Below are 21,289 nucleotides of genomic sequence, written 5' to 3'. Positions count from 1 at the left end.
CAACAGATTTAATATAAAATTATGTTCATGTAGCATATCCTCAGCTCTTCTGATAAGCTCTAGAAAAGAGCCACAGTTTGACAATCACTACCTTAAATGGACCAATTCGCTTTCAAATTTGTTGTAAACCAGGTACATTACCTATTAGGTAGTAACAATTATTTCTATCTGGTGCAAGTCAGAGATGTTGACAAGCTGAAGCAAAGTTAAAGGGTGGGAAAAAACATAACAAATCTCAGAAGAAGCTGTAAGAAATATAAAAATTGAAGACTAAGAAGAAATCTTCATCTCCAATGGTGTCAAAAGAATCCGACACCTACAATGTTGAAATACCATCCAAACCATAAGATGTTATAATGCAGTACTACAGGTGGCACATTAAGCTATCAGTCAAAATTGCCATCAAGAAAACCAACCTGAAAACCTAAACATATCTGTCAGAAAAATAGCTGCAATCAATAGGGAGATGTGCTAATAAAGTCTCCCACACACTGGAGCCAGAAAATGAAATGTGTCTTAATACAGACCTGTATGTAAACCAACTAATTTCCACAAGTTTTAAGACACTCATTTGAGATCCTTTCCTCAAATTCTTAATTTACATTTAAAATATGTTCTACTAAAAGGCTGGCGCAAGAAAAGCACTTACAGCAGGCATTGCAGCGATGAAGTTGAACAAATATTTCTTGAAATCTTTTCTGCTGCGGCCAATGATAGCACTGTAAACAACCATCAGCTAAGAGTTAGTTACAAAAGAAACAAGAAAGTATAAACTAGCATCTCTTAAGTGGACAAATTCTCAGTGGACCACACAGAGAAAAAAAAAATCATCGTGGAAACCTGTAGTATCAGCTGTAGGATCAAGTATGACAGACTTCTGTAAGTTAAGTGGTAAGTGACAGACTAAGCAATTATCTCCCTTCTGCTCCTGCAGTAACTGCCTACATTAAGGGCTCAGAAATTCATGGTCACAGAATACCCGTTCCTTTCCTTCTTTGCTTTCATAGATTCTCACAAGAAAGAAACAAAGCAGTCCTTCCATTCTACAAAGCACTGAAAGCCCCTCCTGAAATACAATATCATTTTGAATCATACTTCAAGACAAATTCTGAACTTGCTTCACTTAGCAACAAGAGGAACAAGAATAATCAGAGGTCTAGAAAACACTTTCTAAAACATCAGGACTAAAACCACTGTGTTATCAGTCTAAAGAGGAAACAGCTCAGTAGGAAGAAGTAACAGTCCTAATAATATCCAAACAATGTGTCTGAGTCTATGCCATAGAACCACTATGCCACTATTCTCAAGTGCCCTCTTGGACATTCCGGTCAAGATAAGATTTAGAGTCTTCAGTGTACAAAACGCAACCAAAAGAACTGAAAATCATTTAATAAGTAAATTTTGGCTAAAAACATAAAATTGTGTCCAACAGCAGAAAAACGGCTGATTAAAAATTAATTTTTTTCTTTCAAAAAATATAGGGATCCCTCTCCCCCCAAAACTGCAACTATACCAGTTTTCCTACTGTTTCATACAAATAAGCAAGCTATAAAACGTCTGAATATGTGTTCTGACAGATTACTTCCCTGTTAAACACAAGAAAGAATGTTTAAAAATAACAAGTTTATAGATACCTTTCAATGACTGTTCCATTTTGAATCATCCAAATATCACAATATGTGCGGACTACGAGCATCACAGCAATAAGCAGCAAATAACCTGTCTAGTACAAAAACAGAAGTGTAACAATTAAACAATGGATAAAATTCACCACTTCTTTTCTAGCAAGTGGTCCAACCGTATCTAGCAGAAAAGTATGACCCTGCTGTCCCCAGCTAATGCAGTATTTGCTTACTTTGCAGGAAACACATTAGTGTACAATATTTTTAATAGAATACTGATTACCTTTTTAATGAGAAAGCTTGTTTTTTAAAAAGCTGTATTTGGTTGATACCTATACCAGACAGAAAAGATGAAGGATTGTGGGGATAAAGAAGTTACTGATATTCTGAGATACTCTTCTGCCATAAGCATAGGGTCATATAGGTTGCAAGGGACCTGTGAACGTCACCTACTCCAGCTCCCCACTCAAAACAGGGCCACTGGTAACCAGTCACCAGTCAGACCTTGTACCATTGATCAAAAAAGGCTTTAAGCCCAACAGTCCAGCCAGTTTTCCATCCACCTCACTGTCCCGTCATCCAGCTGATTCAGCTTGGCTATCAGGAGATAGCCAAGACTTTAGTCTCAAGGCCTTGCTGAAATCAAAGTATTCCACATGGTCTGTTCTTCCCGTATCCACACAGCCAGTCACCTCATCACTGAAAGCAATCAGGTTCGTAAGGCATGATCTGCCATTCATAAATCCAAGCTGGCTGTTTGCAATCACCTTTTTGTCCTTCCGTGTGGCCAGAGTTAGCTTCCAGCAGGATTTGCTCACAGTCTTACTAGGAATACGGTGAGGCTGACTGGCCTGTAGCTTCCTTCCAGTATACTCATTTTTGAAGATGAGAGTGATGTTTGGGTTTTGGGGAGATTATCAGTAACCTCTTCTGATGGCCATGACCTTTTGAAGTTGATGGAGGCCAGCTCTGTCAGCCTTCTCAGAGGTATTCCCACACAGGCTTCTACCTTCTGCGTACTTCCTTTTTATGAGTGAGCTGTCAAAGGTCCCTGTTCATCCCGGCTAGCTGGATGCCATGCTTGCTCTACATTCTGTACATTGGAATTCATTGCTCTTGTGCCTGATACATGTTGAAGTTCTAATATATGACAGTTCATCACTTAAGTTCTGAGCTCAACTAATGCTCTTTTAAAAAAACTTAAGTGTTCTGGAAAGCATGAGAAAGATGCTGAAGCAAACAATTTTATCTTGCTAAATTCTAGTCTGCATAGCTTTCGTGAAATGATGCTAACAGACTTTTTGATAAATTCACTTTCTAATAAGGGCTGGCCTAGATAAAAGTTACAAAAGCAAAATTACGCATGAACAGCATGCTATTTAAACATAGGAAGCACTTGCACAGAGAAGACTTTGCATCGAATCAAACAAAACCTGGATGCCCTTTTAAAAGATATGCTACAGGTAGTAGTTATTAGCTGACAGTAAATGGCTTATCTTGTAACTGAAACCAGAATGCAACTTTTTAGTGATTTAACAGCTGAACATACATGTAGATTTTTATATTAATATGTTGCTATTTTAAAACATACAAAACATACAATAGTACAATTTAGTCTTATTCAAGTAAGGTACATTCTTTTTCTTAAATTCTGATGTAATTACAAAAGAAAACTTGACTACAAAAATGCTCATTTTTATTTGTTACTGCAGGCAATGCTTACCTCTTTACAAAATGTTCTAGGGACCATTATTTTCAGGATTCGACATATTCTTGCGATAAACACTCTGTCCACCATTGCTCGCTCCTTCTTTCCCTCTTTCTGCTTCACATAGAACAAGCAAAACAAGAAAAGTGAGATTGCTTTGTAATGTATTATTTAAATCTCAATGTGACGTTTTCCTTATCCAAGTTATTTACAGCTACCTTCCTTCTGCAGTGTTTGCAATATTTCCCTCCAATTTAAGACTTGCTCACACAAGTTAAATGAAATGTAAGAACTGGGAGTGTATGTCCTCACAGCTAACAGAAATCCTAAGTGAGAGAACTAAGCTATCAAAACAAATTGCAATAGGAAGTAGCTGCCATGACACAAAATAACATTCCAAATCTGTTAAAAGTGATACACAAACAATGCAGAACACAGCATTAAAAGATCCAATTACAAGTTTTAATGCAGTCTGCCATCTCTTAACATTGCTTGTCTCTGGAAGACGCCATCAGCCAGTATTTTAAAGATGCCTTCCATCCTTTGTCTAGAATGTCAATGGTTTAGATTCCTTGACTGTACAGCCCAAACTTGCTTCAAGTGAAACCAGAATTTGTCATTCCTTTACTTCTAAAAAACAGTGCAACACATTCCTAGTGAGCTAAATCTACTAGACTTAAAACCCCTCCTATACCCAAACACGTTTTATTTGGGTCAGTTGCATTTGTTTACTCCATATAACCCTATCTTCTGCCTTGACTAACCTGAATACTTTTTAACAAGCTAATGGTCCAGGTATCTTTTCTTTCTTTCCTTTGTTTTCCTTCTTTCCTTTCACAGTTGTGACATAAGGATTCAGTCCTGAAAACAGTCTAAAAGGGCATACATGTGTACTTAAAACAAATCCTGTCTAATCAACCTAATCCTGCTATCTTTGCTACCCAAGACTCATATGAAGCATGTTATCAACGCCTATAGTAATACTACACATACTCAGACAGGAAACCTGAAAGAAAAAACTAGGGAGACAGGATAGGGAAAACAAAGAAAGTAGCTTGTGATTCATCATTACTCAACTCAGACAATCCTACCAAGCACTATTTTTTTTTTATATTTCCAAGGACGATTAATCCACAGAAACTTGCACAAAGAGCTCAACTTAATCTCTTCACTTAGTGTTTACATATGCAACATGATTATGAGGAGCAGCTGAGGGAGCTGGGGTCATTTAGCCTGGAGAAAAGGAGGCTGAGGGGAGACCTTCTTGCTCTCTACAACTACCTGAAAGAAGGTTGTAGCGAGGTGGGGGTTGGTCTCTTCTCCCAAGTAACAAGCAATAGGACAAGAGGAAACAGCCTCAAGTTGCTCCCAGGGAGGTTTAGATTGGATACCAGGAAAAGTTTCTTCACCGAGAGGATTGTCAAGCACTGGAACAGGCTGCCCAGGGAAGCAGTTGATTCCCCATCGCTGGAGGTATTTAAAAGACAGGTAGCTGTGGTGCTTAGGGACATGGTTTAGTGGTAGACTTCGCAGTGCTAGGTTAATGGTTGGACATGATGATCTCAAAGGTCTTTTCCAATCTCAACGATGCTATGATGGGCAACAAGTGCAATCTCTGAGCCCCAGCAAACACAAATTTACTCTGAATGCACTGTGAACAAGCCTACACCCGATTTTCATGGGATGAAGTCAACTATAGTCCTGTCCTTTTCAAAAAACTATGTGAACACAAGCTACAGAAAAATTCTAGCCAGCTAGGATGCTATATGGTAGGTGATAAAAATATTTCAATTAAAAATTATTCACACAAAAATTCAAGCAATCCCTACAACTAAAGGCTACTGTCCAGGCCTAATGAAGCATGACCCTACACAAGTTATTGCTTTTCTGTAATAGAAATGGCAAACACAATGTCCGATGTGCAAAATTTGTAGGACTACCTGACTAAACATACTTGATGTCTGAGCTGAACCTGTTCTTCCTTTCTATTCATCTCTTCCCCATTTCTATTTTTCTGTTGCACTTACATTAATTCCAATATCTTCCTTCCCAGGGCTGTTTTTTTTTTTTCCTTAGACTGTTAATTTCTCATTCAGTATAATTATATCCAAGATGGGTAGAAGTAAGAGAAGGCTAGTCAAGACTTTTGCAAATAGGTATAGCTATGCAAAATACAAGTGTTTATGGAAGATATTGCAGTCAAGGTCTGGCTAGAAGGTAACATGATGCTTGCATACACTTTTATATTTATCCAGTGCAAGCCTTCTCTTAAGTTTTCAGCAAAATGGAAGTACATGGAGTAGTTATCTATTCATACCATCATATGACCCAATATTTCTCCTCATGGACTCTACCCTTTGGGCTAACGGTTGTATTTTATTTGAACACGAAACAAAAAACTTGACTTAAAGGGATATAATATATCGTTTTCAAATAAATGAATTAACAGACACACAAAAGACCAGGGAAATGCCAAACCTCCTACCAGAAGTTTGAAGTACGTTTTAGAAATGGCCAGACTCTACAAGTCATATCACATCTACACACAGCTGTTTGTTGCTATGCATACAGCCAAACTTACAACACTAGTCCTTAAACATTCATAAAGCACAAAGAGATGAAAAAGCACATGGTACACATCAAGAACATATCATTATGCAGTCAAACTTCAGCCATATGTGTTTAACCTCATTCTTCCATTTGTTTCACCAGTGCAAGTCTGAAAGTATCATTCAAACCACATTTGCACCACAGCCATCATTCTGTCCAAAATAAAACTACAATTATGGGATGTAAAAAAAAAAAGCTATCAGTATTATTTGAAATTATTAAAAATATTACATGATGAAAGAATTACCTCATTGTTCTGCAATGCTTGTTTTCCACTTCTTTTACTGTAGAGGAAGAAATAAAGTATTTTACTTGTTATCAACACACATTTCTTTGTCTTGATCTCTACACAGAAGAGACAAAACGGAAAGCTTGGGATTATATCCCCATCTATTTCTTTCAAAGCAGTACAGTGTCTTCACAAGAGGGCTACCTTTTATGTCAAACTTATGTGCTGCTTTTACACTATTTCAATGCAACCTTACTCCTTCCAGCATTCAGTTTCATGTAGGGAAACTAAGTCTCCCTTTTTCATCTCCCAGTTTTCCTTTACCTTGGCTTCTGTACCATGAGCTCCTAGTGTTTTTATGTTTCTAACATACACTTCGCAAGCATGGCTACATGGTTCCACTGACCACAAGTGAAAAGTACATGAATGCAGATTCAGCAACCCAAGCAACCCAGCTTTGATGTTTCGCACTATCTAAATAAGCCAAACAGATTTGTTTTGCATTATATTGGACTTTCAAATAACACATTTTACTATATATAAAGATTATTTGTTCATAAACATGTGCTGCAGGGGAAAAAGAAGTCAGATCCTGTGAAACCAAGTTCCTGCAAAGGTGTGCGTTAGAAGGGGAGCTAGTTTTTATTTTGTCCTTTTTCTTCCCCTGCATTTTACAGAACAGTTAGAGGAAAAAATATTTATCAACTAGTACTTCTGAATGTTTGTTTAGCACAACGCTCTTCTTCCTCTCCTTTTAAGAAAGACAAGCTGACGTATAAGACAGTTATAGTTTGCCTTTCTTCCTTTCTGAATATTCTAGCATCAGACAAGCATATGAAGCTGTTGGGAAAGCTTATACATTTATGTAGTTTAAAAGTGACAGCTAACCATATTAAATTGTAACCTACCATTTCTCAACCATCAGACTAAAACATTGAGAGCAGGCTGCCTTAAAATGGCAATATTCATACACTTTCAAGACAGCACCTAGGAAATTACAGGGAAGCAGAAACTATGAAAGGCACTGCTCCTTCTGCCTACAACATCAAAACAACTGCAGACTGCCACACAACCAATTATCCCACAACTTTATCAACAGCATCATTTCACACTTGTGCTTTAAAGCTCTGCAAATAAAATATCTAAGATGAAACTGTGCCTATTTTAATTTATGATGATTAGAAATATCTATGAGCGTCACTGACCAATGAGGAGAAATAACTTAATTATTATGGAAGGAAGAGGCAAGGTAGCAGAAGAATATGAGAAAAGAAGGGAAGGAGGACACCATACAAGTGAGAACAGAGAGATGCCAGTTTAACAAGAACTTAATTAAAGGTAATGGTGAGACAGAAGCCTGAGAGGAGAAGATAAAAATCTTGTAAAACTACTTGTGCAAAAGACAGAACAAAGAACATGAAGGGCTGCAAGGGCAGACTGGGCGAAAAATAGCTTAATAAAAGTTTAGAAGAGATATAACACTTAATTAGGCCATGATGGAAGTATGTCTGCAGACATGGTAACAGCGTGCAAAGTCTAAGAAACAATCTAGTTAGAGACTACATCCTGGTAATGTAGGAGCAATGTATTACTGGTACAAGAAATTTCTCAGTACATCTTGTAATTTTTCAAAGTACAAAAGACTGACCTATTTTTTAAAAAGTCCTTGAGTATGGATCAGTCCAATCACATCTGGTTTGGGACTAGGAGAAAAGTAGTATTGTTAGGTGTGAATAAGTCGTGATCAAACTATGTGGGTATTTCCCTAGATGATTCATGACTTGCAGTAATGCAAAATGAAAGTATGTTGCTCTTCCAGATACACTATAATAATTCCTAGCTTTGTTGCTTCAAGGCCTGCCAATGTTTGCAGTCACAACACTCATGATACACAACTATTTCAGCTTTAAAAGGATCAGAAGTGAATACATTAAAATAGTAATATATTAAGAAGATGAAGCCCAGAATTATTCTGGCAGTTGAATGCCTTTGATGTATTTATTGATACATTTTTTCCTATAGTAGCTGTTGAGAGAGATTCAGTAGCTGAAACTATTGAACTGAGCTGAAACTGATTATCCATTAAAGAGAAAGGACTGTTCAGAAACAGTTATCTTATATTTAATTGTGAACTCATGTTTAATTAGAACTTTTATTTATAAAGTTTAAGATAAAAAAGTATTTGTAAATTCAAAAACTAATGAAAAAAGAGCTTTAACAGTGTTTTGCTCTCTTTTTCTAGAAAAATTCATGCAAGCTCAAAACAAGACTAATACTTCAGTAAGAAAGGACACAATCTTATATATGAAGTATGGATTATCTAGAAGCAGAAAAATAAATGTGGCTATATAGCTCCAAAAAATGTTGCTCTTGTATTTAAAAAAAAAAAAAAAATCCATTGTTATTTCAACAAGTAAAACCATTTCACTCGCAACAAAAGACTGCACCATAGTTCTCCCTAGAATAAAACTTCCACAGGCCGATTACTGCAGAACTTTTCCTTCTCAAGAGTCACATTTTTTCAGTCCAATACCTACTGGCACTATTCCAGACTCCATATACTATTGTAGAACTTTTTTTGTGAGAATTGTGGTTGTATTCTCATTGAATTTAAAGACTAAATAACACCCTCAATTAGTCAGCAAGAATACGACGAGACTATCTGGTTACAGCAGAGAGCTCTAACATTTGGCATAGATTCAAGCTCTCTATTATTCCAGAGCTCTCATTTACTTAACGCTGGAGCATGACAAGGTGAAGGAAGGTAAGTGCTACCTGCTGTACAAACTCTCTACTGCAAACAACTCCTCTGGTATAGGGGCCATCGTTGAGCAGCACAGTGTAAGGACTGCTTGGAATAGAAACATAAAGCTGCCTTTTACTGCAAGGTTAACTTCAGCGATTACCCTATCCACCCATATCGCTCTCCAGTCTGGGTTAAACTGTGCTTTTTATTATCACAGGGTTGCCTTGAAGCTCAAGTGCTACTGATGCTTGACTTGGTGATGTGGTAAGGCAACAGCTATGATTCAGCTTGGGTTAGTACAATTCATCACATGCTTATTCAATCAATATTACTACAATTAGGCAACTACTATCGGAGTGCAGAAGAGCTCTACTTTTGATCTTTAGTGTAGTTACTCTCACTTCATCACAAGGTACTGACAATGAAACCCTTCCCTGAGTGTACGTATTGAGGCTGAAGCTGGACTGGCTGGGACAATGAAAGATCCCAAAGTAAAAACAACTTCCAGACAGTTTAAATGGGAGTAGCACTGGATTCAGCAGTGATGTGAAACATGTCCCATAGGGAACACATTTATGTTCCTCTCTACCTCAAAGTCCGAACTGCGCAGTGACCGTTCACCATTCATTTCTCCCCTTTTCCTTCTACACCAGAAGGTCCTGAGATTTTTCTCCTGCCCTTCCCTGGATTTGCATTGCTTTTGTACTTCCAGCCATCAGACCCCTGAGGCATTAAATTTTATCAAAAAGAATTCAATAGTTACATTACAGATACTAAGAGAATACAGGACCTTGCTGAATGCCCTATGAATGCCTAACTTCGCAGCTTAAAAATAATAATGTGATTTTAAACTGAACCATGACAGTTTACATATGGAGAATATTTTGAAAGCATGAGTCAAGCACAAATTAATACTGTAATATTTACTCAAAACTACACAAAACTTGTATATTGAATTGGTCTAATTTATTTCTCTGAAATAATAAATGCTGTAAAAATATAAAAGCTAGCTTCCTTCCAAGCTCTTACTGTACCAATAGAATACAGTTGTGTAGCAGAATTACTTAACTTACTATAACTCATTTCCAACGTCTGCTTGCTTTTCAGTTTTTCCACATGGAAGATGCTTGACCAAAACAAAGTTTACTGCCGGGGAGTTATGAAAAAAGACCTCCCAATATAGTAATGAAACAATGGACTTGTTAAGTAGCAAGTAGATAATAGGCAGATTTTTTGAGCTTCCTTCATGCCCTCACAGACAAGGAAGGGTGGTGACAGTGAGGTTTTTGAAAAGGGTTACCCAGAAAATACATTGGAAAAGAGATAAGAAAAATTATGGTACTAAAATATTTCTAACACTGAGCCAAATCTATTGATTTGGATAGGAATAGTTTTGGAGAAGGATAGGAACACAGAATATTCCAAGATGAAACAAAACTTAAAAAGGGTTTCTGCATAGTTTCTCTACAATTTTCTATGGAAGCATTAAGAATCTTAACTAAATACATCTCTCTACCTGTATTCAGCAGGTGCTACTACTACACTAGTCAAGTCTTTCTCCAAACTTTCACAGTCTCAGGCTTAAATTTTAAAGCAATCAGTAAGTCAAATTCTACTTTCAAAGGCAGAACTTCATCCGTAGATCACCATGGTTGATGCAGCAACCCCGCTGCAGCAATGCAGATCATAAAGCCAAGAACAAATAATGTAGAATGAGATAGAAAGTACTTTTGATTCAGATGATCTATCTACGGAATAAACTTCCAGAATACCTAGACTAAGTAATTCTGTAAATATTTTCCTCTATACTGTGGATGGGGAGAGAAGGAAGTTCTGTAAAGACTTAGTCCTATCAAAATAATAATAATTAAAAAAAAAAAACAACAACAACTTTCATCTGCTTCACAGGACCATCTATGGTAACAAAATATAAAGATCAGTATGAGTTTATTCTACATCAATTTTCATGATATTTCCTCTAACTGCTACCGTCATGCTAAACAAAACAAAGCATTCTTTCAAAATGATCCTCTACGCTCATGGTGTTTGAAGCCAGATTCAAATCAAACTAACACTTCAGTGACTACAATAGGCGTACATGAAAAGCCACTTTTAACTACAGCAATGTCTTAGACAATCCTTATCAAGGTTATCATTTATGATATGGAGTACTACAATCAGTTTTGGACCCCAAGTTCAAAAAAAATATTGATAAACTTAAGCAGGTACAGCAGAGGGCCATCGTGATGGTCAGGAGGGTAGAGCACTAGCCCTCTAAGAAGAAGCAGAGGGAAGAGGGCTTGATCATCCTGGAGAAAAGGCCACACTGGGAGAACCTAACAGCAGCTTTCCATTACCTAAGGGGCCGCTGAGGAGACAGAGCCAGACTCTTTCCAGGGGCACACAGCAGAAGAAAAAGAGACAACAGATATAAACTGAATTGGGGAGGTTCTGACTGGATATAAGGAAAAAAAAATTAAAAAAAACCAATCACTATTACAATAACAGAGCATTGTAACAAGTTGTGCAAAGATGCAAAGACTGTGGAATCCGTCATTGGATGTTTTCAAGACCTGACTGCACAAAGCCCTCAATAACCCAGTCTGAATTCAATGTGGATCCTGCTTTGAGCTGACACTTGGATTAAGTGACCTCTTGAGGTGTCTTCTATTCTAAAACATTCTATGATTTTACTTTTTAAAAAAAAAACAAACAAAAAAGCCAAACAAACAAAAAAAACCCCCAGACATGAACAGGCTAGAGATATAATGGGACATATATCATCTGAAGAAGTTTCAGGAAAAGCAGCATCTCAGATGTAGCCTATTACCCACTATTTAACTGCACAGAGCTTTTACAGCAAACATACATGCAACAAGTGAAGAAAGGTATCAGCAGGACTGGGATGACAAAACTACAGCAAACTTTTCCTTCATACATGCACGATAACCGAACAGCAACTCACTAAAGATAAGTAAATAGGCAAGTGTTTACCCAACAGACAGTAGGCAATAGAAAACAACACCTTGCCCCAACATCGAGAAACACGATCAGAAAAAAACAGCAAGATGTTTTAAAGAAGCTAATAAAGAGTTTCAGGACTCTGTACAGACATTTGGCAGCTGATCCTACTTTGAGGGCAGCAGCGTAGCGCTGCAGGGAGGCAGAAAACTTGATGATAATACCATGCAATTTCAGCCTCCAAATAAGTGTTGGTCACCGCACTCAGTCTTTGGGTTTAACTCTATTTCCACACCAGAGAAGCTATTCTCTCTAAAGAAAAATGTGACAATGGCAGTTACTCAAACAGGATCATTCTCAACATGACAGAAGAAAGTGACTTGAGAAACTGGGAAAAGCCTTCAAGAGGCCGTTGAGACTAGTTACTGAAAGATCTCAGGAATACTAGTTCTGTGGTATTTATTAGCAAACAGGAAAAAGTTAATAGGTTCCTGCCTCTAGAAATACCTGTCTCCTTCCACTCCTTCCAGAACAAAGTTCAGTGGAAGCAACCTACACCAAGCTAAGCATAACAGGGAACTGCAGATGAAGAGAGAGATAAGCAAGACTTCCAGTTTAACAACAGGTGAAAAGGAAATAAGGGTTTGAAAAGGTTATGTTGTGCTTAACTGAAAAAAAAAAAGCTACAAACTCCAGGCCACGCTACCTTCTTTCTGCAGAGTAGGATGACCAGCTTCTGCCCAACACAGTGCAAAGGAAGAATATCTGTTTTAGGGATAAGTGAAGCTTTTCAAAGGGTTGTTACCTCTAAGCAACCTTTGTATTTGTATTTTGCAGACCTTACATTCTTGATTGGCACTGGGTAATTTTCATAGCTTTAAAAAAAAAAACAACGTGCAAGATAAACGATTTTGTAATAGTTCACAATTACTTGCGCAGTTTTCAGGTCAGTTTTGTAGTCAAGATACTACTGTGACATTGTAAAGACAGAATACAATTCAAATGACTAAAGATGGAATGCAACAGCATACCTCGTTACAGTGTGAAGAAATAACAGCTATAATGAGGAAAGTACAGTGTTGCTCATAGCACACTCATTGGTAGACACAGCTTCATACTGCATACCACACACAGACAAATGGAGATCAACAGTACAGTTATTTCAGGTCAAGGGCAGCAACCTTACTCAGAAGCCTGGGCACAGTCCAAAAGCATGCCCATTTACGCAGTACACCCTGAGCACACAGAGGAACCAAGAGCGCAATTTTCTTGGCTTTAGGTTGGTGGCTAGTTGCAGCATAACCAAAAATAATGTGAGGGGAATGCATTCAGGCAACCAAGAAGGGGACTCTGAGAAGGTCACAGACAGCAATGTCACTGCGAGCAGGGGCTTCGAATTGCTCTGCATTGCTAAAGCTCAAAAAGTATCTACAAACATTTGAGAAGGAGGCAACAAAGCAGAACTGTTGTAGAGGAAATTCTAAGTTTCAATAGAAGTCTGCATCTCGATAATGAAGTAACATGTAAAGAAAAACCTTAGAGCTGTTAGTTTTTCTGTAAGCTTTTGCTCTGGCCTGAGCTGTGGCTGTAGCTCTCTCTCATGGATAACAGTGGAAAAAGACTTCTAGCTAGTTCCCTGCAAAGTGAAAAAGAAAATAGTTTCACAATGTTAGACACACTTAAACTAGATCTTGGCTTAGACAGCAATAATTTTATGCAACTTAATAAGAGAGAAACCACTAATTAACTACCCAGGCCCAAAACAAAGGCAGTCTGAATGCTAAGAGTAGGACTGAGTCATCTGGTTTCTCCTGTCTCCATACCCTTCAGCTGAAGGCAGGTTTTCTGAGCCCCAGGCAGGTTTTTCTACAAGACTGGATGCATTTTCTAGTAATCCTATCTGTATGTTTTGTCTTTTTTTTTTTTTTTTAAATGCTAGTGCACATACAGGAAGTAGTGGACTGAACAGTCACATTCACTTTCTGGATAAACCTACTTCAAAGTAGTTGTGTAGAGGTTTGGGTTCTTGTGGGGTTTTTTTGATACCTGCCACCTTTTCACAAAGCAGCACAGGTTCCCTTTTTTTTATGCCTCTACATACATGGAAGCAGTCTATTAATCCACTGCAATGTAATTTCACCCTTCTTGTTGGGGGGGACTCAACTAGACCCTTCGCAAAGTACACTAGCAAGGCTCACCCAAACATCTTCAGAACCTAAAGAAATGAGGCAAACTAACAAAAGAGAATAACATCCTAAATATAAAAAAAAAAGAATAAAAAATGCATGACTTGCTTCAAGTTACAACTGTCACTTGCTACATTTAAACTTTTGTGTTACATTTGAAAGCTCCTCCAAATGTTTGAACAGGTCTATCACTTCTGATTGTACTTGTATCAAACGCTGCCAAACTGTAGGCTCGTGGGCAGTCCAGCCGATGACATAAACAGAACAGCTACTTCCAGTCTGTCAGAAGAAAAAGGCTGAGAAGCCCAATGACAGGCAAGTGCATAGCTTGCGTGTCACCTAAGATGAACTGTGTCAAATCCTATTTGATATACACTGTGTCAACAGCTCTGTTGACGTCTCTCAACTCCAATGAGCCTTCCCCCTTGCTTTAGCCATGTTTAACCCCTAAGGCCCCAAGCGTACATTGTTCTTCCCTTATGTATTTGTTACTCCACCGGAGAAATGCCAGACACTTGGGTTTCAGAGGTTCAATTTATACAAAATTAAATGTCCATACCCTAGCATCCTCTTAGATGCTAATAGGCATGGCTGGGTGATGGGAAAGGCCAGTGTGTCCAGGAGCAGATGTCACCTTTCCATGAATTACAAATTCCTTCCTATTAACTCCACTCTGTTTCTTCCCTTTGCCTAATCTTGCCATTCCCAACTCTTTACCCTAATTACCTTCTATTACTCCTTTCAGTCTCTTCTTCCAGCAGAAAGCTGTATGAGTTAAATACCTTCTTTTTGAAAGTAATCCAAGTTCATTCTCCACTTGTGTAAGTACTTTATTTTAAACTACATGGATATTCAGGAACAATTCTCACTAGAGGAATAACGGATAATATCCAGCTCCTTTACGTAACACCCCTTAAGGTTTTATTTCTGAAGCAATCAGATCTTAAGCAAATACTCTGCTGCTTCTTGTTTGAGGCAGTAATGTCTTCAAGACAAAGCTCATAAAACAGACATGGGATTAAATTTTTGTGGATGAAAGGTAACATATAACTTCATTTTGTTTTACATAGGTTGTACATTACGGGCTTTTTTTTCCTTTTACAATCCTATACTGTATATCCCTATTTCAACATCTACCATCTTTTTGAGTGTTTATATTTATTATGAGTTTAGTGTCTTTGTTTTAAAAACTACAAAGTTTAGGTGAACCAAATTGGAGAAGCAGAAATGTAAAGGTTATGGGGCAGAGGAGTGAAGAGGGGCTCAGCATTTCAACATTTATGGTCTTTTTTTTTTTTTTAAATATGGCACGAATATGAACTACAATTCCCACTCATGCATCGTCAGTAAGGTTGAGACCATTTGCATTCAATTAAAATAGTAATTCATAGCAACAAACTGCTATCCCCTAATAACAGCAGCTGTTAAAAGAGAAACATTTGTTGTTTGTGTTTGCACACAACTAGACAGCACTTGTATTACAGCACAAAACATCATTTAGGAAAATAATAAAGATTAGTTCAAAGTTTTATTTCAATATTACTTATTACTTGGAAAAAAAAAATCCATTCAAAAAATCAGTCTTTTCAGACCTTGCTCAGTGACAAAGTCTTGGGCATTAAACTTTTTTCTTGATTTTAACTGACGGGGACAGAGTATAAAGAATACTGCTCTGACTTCTCCTGGTTTTCCTTCATTCTTCCACTCTATAAATCTTTCTCCAATACTCAATAGTGGAAAAAATAAAACTACTGGTATTTAAAACAGATTTTATGAGTCATTCATGGAAGCAACATTTTCAACTGTCAAGACTGATCATCAGTGCTGGAGTCACTTGTGTTTGCAGAAACAGCTCATGATTGTTTTTTCCTGTCTCATATACCTAGGATAACGTAGTCTCTCAAACAAGACAACTTCTTGTGATTCTTAGAAACCCAAATACTACAACTGAATTCATAACTGCATTTACATATAACAATTTGCCCCCTCCCAAGAAGAAGTGAAGTTTTTCCAAGGAAACAGACTTTTTGAGGAGAGCAACTCAAATAGAGAAACAGTGCATTTTTCTTTCCACACTTTACTCCAAGGAAGTAACGTGGAACACTAACAAGTTACTATAAGCAAACAGTTCTATGTTGTTCTATTTTGGAGGACTTTAGGAAGTTGTGGTTAAAACATATTGTGAACTGCAAGTGATACCACCTTTCAGTTTGCAAAACTGATGAGCAATGCAATAGCTTTTAGAGAAGAACATCTGTGACTAATCCAGCTACCACTAATTAACTGATCTTTGACCTACTAAGGTAGGTTAGCGTAACACACACAGCTTAATTATTCATACATTACTACTTGATATGGGTTGTACTGAACCTTGCCTCTATTGTCTGACAGCAGAAAAGTAGGTGAAAGTTGCCTCTTCTTTCCTTCCGGCTACCATTTCTATAACTGATTATTCTATATCAAAATTAACACACACAACACGAAAAGTCTGTGTAAGATAACTTTTCTGATACACATTCAAACAGATTTGATTTGCTAAAAGAAGATTTATTTTTTTTTTTTGTAAATTTGTATGTCATTTTACTTTTCAACTTCGGCCAGCAGTGATACTGAACTATTGCTGACATTCCAGCAAAACTTACAAGAGTTAATAAAATAATAAAACAGAAAACAGACAGTTATTCCAGGGAAACATGATATAATAGCACATCTTATTTTGAACATAAAATATGTATAAGCATAAACACTTAAGCGTGTATTCTTAAATAAACTATGTGAGGAAGGAAGAAGTTTTGCAGGTAAAGTTTACAGTTGCACTCGAACACTTCCATGGTTCACTTGAATGTTAAGGCCAGTGTTTTGCTGTTTATATTCAAGTCTGTAACATTCACCTTTGCCCTTAGGAAGCTCGAAACTAGAATTTCACCTTCCAGAATTCAAGAAGCTGAAATTCATCTCGCACTAACATGACACAACATTTTCAGGCATTATATACCAAGGCGAACAAAGGAATTCACACACATAAAACTAAATCACTGCTGTTCCTCCCACACTTTACTCAGCCAACCTCAAGCAGCGGATACGCTACCAGTCCTCTTCCAGACTATCTAGATTGCAAGTGAAATTCTTCTCCATAGGAATAAGTAAATAAACTTAGGACAACCATAATCTCCCAACTTCTCCCTCTTCCTAAAGAGGCAGAGAGAAACACAACACAGAAATTAGAGGGTATGCTAGACCCTGGAGATTTTTATCATTACTACACAAAGGTTTACCACTTGTTATTATATGTCAGCACCATATACCACCACAACTATGCTGGAATATGTAAAGATTTGGCACAATAACAATCCCTTCCAAAAGTACGCTATAATTTACATTAGCAACAAAGCATTAAGAAATGAATGATACATGAACTAATGAGACTGAAGGAGGACAAGGCAAGGGTAATAACTGGATGCTTTTCATTAGGCTGGCAGTATAGGCAATGTAGCCTACCTACTGCCTAGTCTTGATAGGTAGCATTCTGTAAGGCTCCTGGCAAGGTTTGCCTCACAGGGAAACACGGAGATGAGAATGAAGACCAGTGGGCAAAAGCCATCCTCAAAACCAGCATTCAAGCAGCAGCACAGCTGTTATTGAAACAACTGAATGTTGGATGTTAGAGCTTGGAATCTATGACCACAATACAGTACCAGTAGGAAATAAGACCTAAGCTGTGGAGGGACTCAAGAAGCGTAAAGCAACACACGCACAAGTGGAACAATCAAGCGTGCAAGCATGGTATTTATTTTAGCAACTGCGTTTCTAGTAGATTTGAGAATGTAAAATTACTTGAGAGAGTAAGATTACAGCAGCAAAGGACAAGGTATCAGAAAGACTGCAGCACAGATAAACGAAAAGGGACCGATCAGGCCATCAACTCCATTCAACTGCTGAATTAGCCGGAACATAATTCATAAATTACCTTCACCTTCCAGTTCTCACTAATCTTGTAATAGTGTTTGGTCCACCTAATACATATGAATGCCTCAGATTTTTAACATTGTACCTAGCAAAATCAAAGATCCATATAGGAAGGATGCATTCCAAATATAGTCTTCAGCATTAAGGCTAACGCTCACTTTCAGTATATTGACTCTCAAGCTAATAGATGCATTGCCATTGTCAAGTCCTGCAGAGCAACATCAGAAGACTTGCAAGCAAAATAGTTTATGGGGACAACCCAGGAGCCACATTACATTTGTTTCAAGGACAGGGAGATTACTCTGGACAAGTTCTAGCCTGCTCCTGTCAACTGAATGCTACTAGTGGTAGGAATATACTAAATGCACTTCAAAACTACACTGGACTTGCATCTACATTTGAAGACGTGCTCCGATGTGAATGTAATCTAGTTTGTGTGCTGCAAGATCACTCCTCAATAAAGGCAGAGCAATGTAAGCATGGACAACTGGGGGATTCACTTTAAAAAAATAGTCTTGATCTGAATTAAAATGTAGATGCTCCCAGAACATCTGTATGGCCCAGTCTTTCTTACAAACACCATTATAATACTTTAGTGCAAGATTTTTACACTAAATGTATCGGTAACTCTCCCAGCTCACCGTTTTTATGCCTTTCTATATAGCTTTTCTCCTTTTTTACAACAGTATTAACACTAAATTAAGCAGAGGTACCTGAAAAATACCATCCCTCCCTATGAGTTTGATAGAAGATTAACTCTTAGCAATAGTTTTGGATCTTGTTGTTTCTACTCTCATGCAAACAATGTAAGGTAGCAAATGCATGAATTGTCAGCAGCATATCAATTTCTGACATGTTGCATGACAAAGTTACCTAACTTCAAGAAGCTCTTAAAATACCATGTGTATGAAAGGAATTAGGTAAAATAAAACTGGGTTGTTGCTTAATCACAGGTATGTTATTACTTAAGTCTGTTGAGTAAGCCCATTTTACCGTCAAGATCTAGCACCAGGGTAAGTTTGTAGCAACTACACAATATGTAACTGTCCTACTGTAACATACCAGATCTTTAGCGTATGGCCAATTATCTACAGCCACAAATACGCTAAAATTGTGACAGGATTGAGACCAAGGTATATTCTTCATCTGCAACACTTTATGGTACCCAAGTGCTTCACAGCAGACCAGCAAATACACACCCTGGCACGCCTACGCCAGTAAGGCATCCTCACAGGCAACATAACCAGATGCTGCCTCTTTGAAGTTGTTATCCCTGTACCTTACTGCCACACGGCAGCACTACAACAACAGCTGGAGTCCATTATTTGCCTATGCAGACAGGGCCCCCTAGGACATCCCCAGAAGTCAACTGTTCATTTATATTCGTTCACAGTCAGGAAAATGGAGAAAGCTGATACAATTCGAGTGACAAGGCGGCGGTGGTTGGATACTAGCACCGACTGCGCCTCAGGGGAGGCGGGAGCAGCCTGGCCCCTCTCCACAGGAGCCAGCTCCCCGGGAGGAGGGTATCGGCAGCAGCGGACCGGGCCGCCCCTCCGGCAGGCCGAGAGCCCGTGAGGGCGACCACAGCCCTCGCTTGCCTCGGCCTGCCGGCGCCCCTCCCGCCCCAGGCCTGGCCCCCGGCCCCGCCGCTCGCCTCCCCCGGTCCTCCCCGCTCACCCGTGCTGGGCAGCCACCCGCCGCTTGTTCAGCAGGCAGAGGAGCGCGCAGGCGGCGGCGGAGGCCCCGGCGATGGCGGAGTGGCGCACGGTGAGGTACTTGCTGTAGGCGGCCATGGTGCGAGTGCAGGCGCGGAGCCCAGCCGAGCCGAGCCGAGCCGAGCCGAGGGCAGCCGAGCAGGCGCGGGGAATGCCGGGAGGGGGGCGGAGCCCGCCCGGCCTCGCCTCAGCCGGCGGGAGGGCCGGCAGCGGGCCGCGCCGGGGGCAGGTTGTGCAAGGGGGGGCAACGGTAATTAACGCTCCTTCCCCATCTTCCACGCCAGCGGGCGAAGGGGAAGGGGCGTTTCCTCCGGCGTCAGCGGGGCCGGGCCTGCCGCCGGCCGTCCTCGCCTGGAGGTCGGGCTGAGGGGCCGGGCGGCCGGGCCTTCCCCCGCGCCTCGGCCCCAGCTCACGTTTCCATTTTCTTTGGCATCTTTGGCTCGGCACCTCTGCCGTGCGGGGCTGCGGTCGGTCGCTTCCGCGAGGGGGTCTTTGTGCGGGTGTACAGCGTGATTTCCGAGCGTGAATTACGAATGCCATATAAACGTGGAGACAATACGAAATAAACCTGTAAGAGAGACTTCGATGTAAGTTTTGCCACTTTTTGGTTTTTAGGGCCATGAGAGGAGCTGCCGAGATTGACTTTCAGACAGAGAGTGGGATGAGTTGTTGTCACCTGTGTAAGTCCAGGAAAACAATCCTTATCACGGGCAGAGCCACACCAGGTACCGCAGGAGGCACCAGCCAGCCTTCCCCTACAAAACCAGTTAAACTTGCACAGGTGCTTTATCCAGCAGAGTTAATAATAGTTTGCCAAGTCGAGCTATACCAGCAAAAACACCCATGCCAGCATAACTGTATTTACACTGAATCTTCCCCTGTGGTCACATCCCTCAGAAATACACCTGATACTGTACTTGAAGTGGCTGTACTTCCTACAGGAACTGGACAGTTATATATTAAAGCCTGTATTGGCGCAATGGTTAACACTGAAATGACAAAACAATTTCTCTGGTCAAATTTAAATGCAGATCAAAATGCGGTTAGAATCAATGTAGCTATTTTTAGTCTAAAAAAGCTTTTCATACAGGCTTTTAAAAACACTGGAATACCTTTGAATGTTGTGCTTCCGTTAATTGTACTATAAGGGCGCGTGCATAGGTCAGTCCATTTATCGAGTATTCCTATTTCTTTCAAATATGTCTGCCTGGAGTAGCAGGGCTGAAGCTGCAGTTTGATGAGAAGTAATCTCTGTTTCTTCATTGTGAATCACCACATATACTTTTCTTTCTCGCTTCCTCTCCCCATTCTTGGTATCATCAGGCATTTCGGGGCAAGTTTATGTTTTGATGTAAAAGCTGGAGTTCAAAACATCAAATTGTTCACATTTTCTAAAGCACTAGAGTCAGGACTACTGAATCCAGTTCTCTGGCACTTGTTCTGTGGCCTTGGACAAATCAGTAATCTCCTTGCTTTAAAATATCTGCTGTGCATTGCTGTTTTGGAAAAAAAAAATCATAAACTATTTAAAGTGTTTCTGATC

General features: G+C 39.3%; 1 protein-coding gene across 3 annotated transcripts in view; it reads right to left on the bottom strand.

The window, feature by feature from the left end:
* The window catches only part of ABCD3 (ATP binding cassette subfamily D member 3), a 33,961-nt gene extending 13,785 nt beyond the window's left edge, over positions 1 to 20,176 (bottom strand). The window contains exons 1-5 of one of the 3 annotated variants that reach the window (XM_087733338.1): positions 19,709 to 20,176; positions 6,188 to 6,224; positions 3,346 to 3,444; positions 1,635 to 1,723; positions 650 to 719 (exon numbers count right to left, since the gene is read on the bottom strand). In XM_087733338.1, coding sequence (XP_087589464.1) covers positions 650 to 719; positions 1,635 to 1,723; positions 3,346 to 3,444; positions 6,188 to 6,224; positions 19,709 to 19,824 — 411 coding nt within the window. In that variant the 5' untranslated portion in view covers positions 19,825 to 20,176. Of the gene's footprint in view, positions 1 to 649; positions 720 to 1,634; positions 1,724 to 3,345; positions 3,448 to 6,187; positions 6,225 to 19,708 lie in introns of all 3 variants that reach the window. The other 2 variants (XM_087733337.1, XM_087733339.1) reach the window with 2 other exon arrangements.
* Between the last annotated feature and the right edge of the window lie 1,113 nt (positions 20,177 to 21,289).

Source organism: Nipponia nippon, unplaced genomic scaffold (genome assembly GCF_047370975.1).
Source record: "Nipponia nippon isolate SJK-2023a ecotype South Korea unplaced genomic scaffold, ASM4737097v1 scaffold_5, whole genome shotgun sequence".
Taxonomy (NCBI): domain Eukaryota; kingdom Metazoa; phylum Chordata; class Aves; order Pelecaniformes; family Threskiornithidae; genus Nipponia; species Nipponia nippon.
Note: the sequence above shows the minus strand (reverse complement) of the source record. Positions and strands in the feature narration are given on the sequence as shown.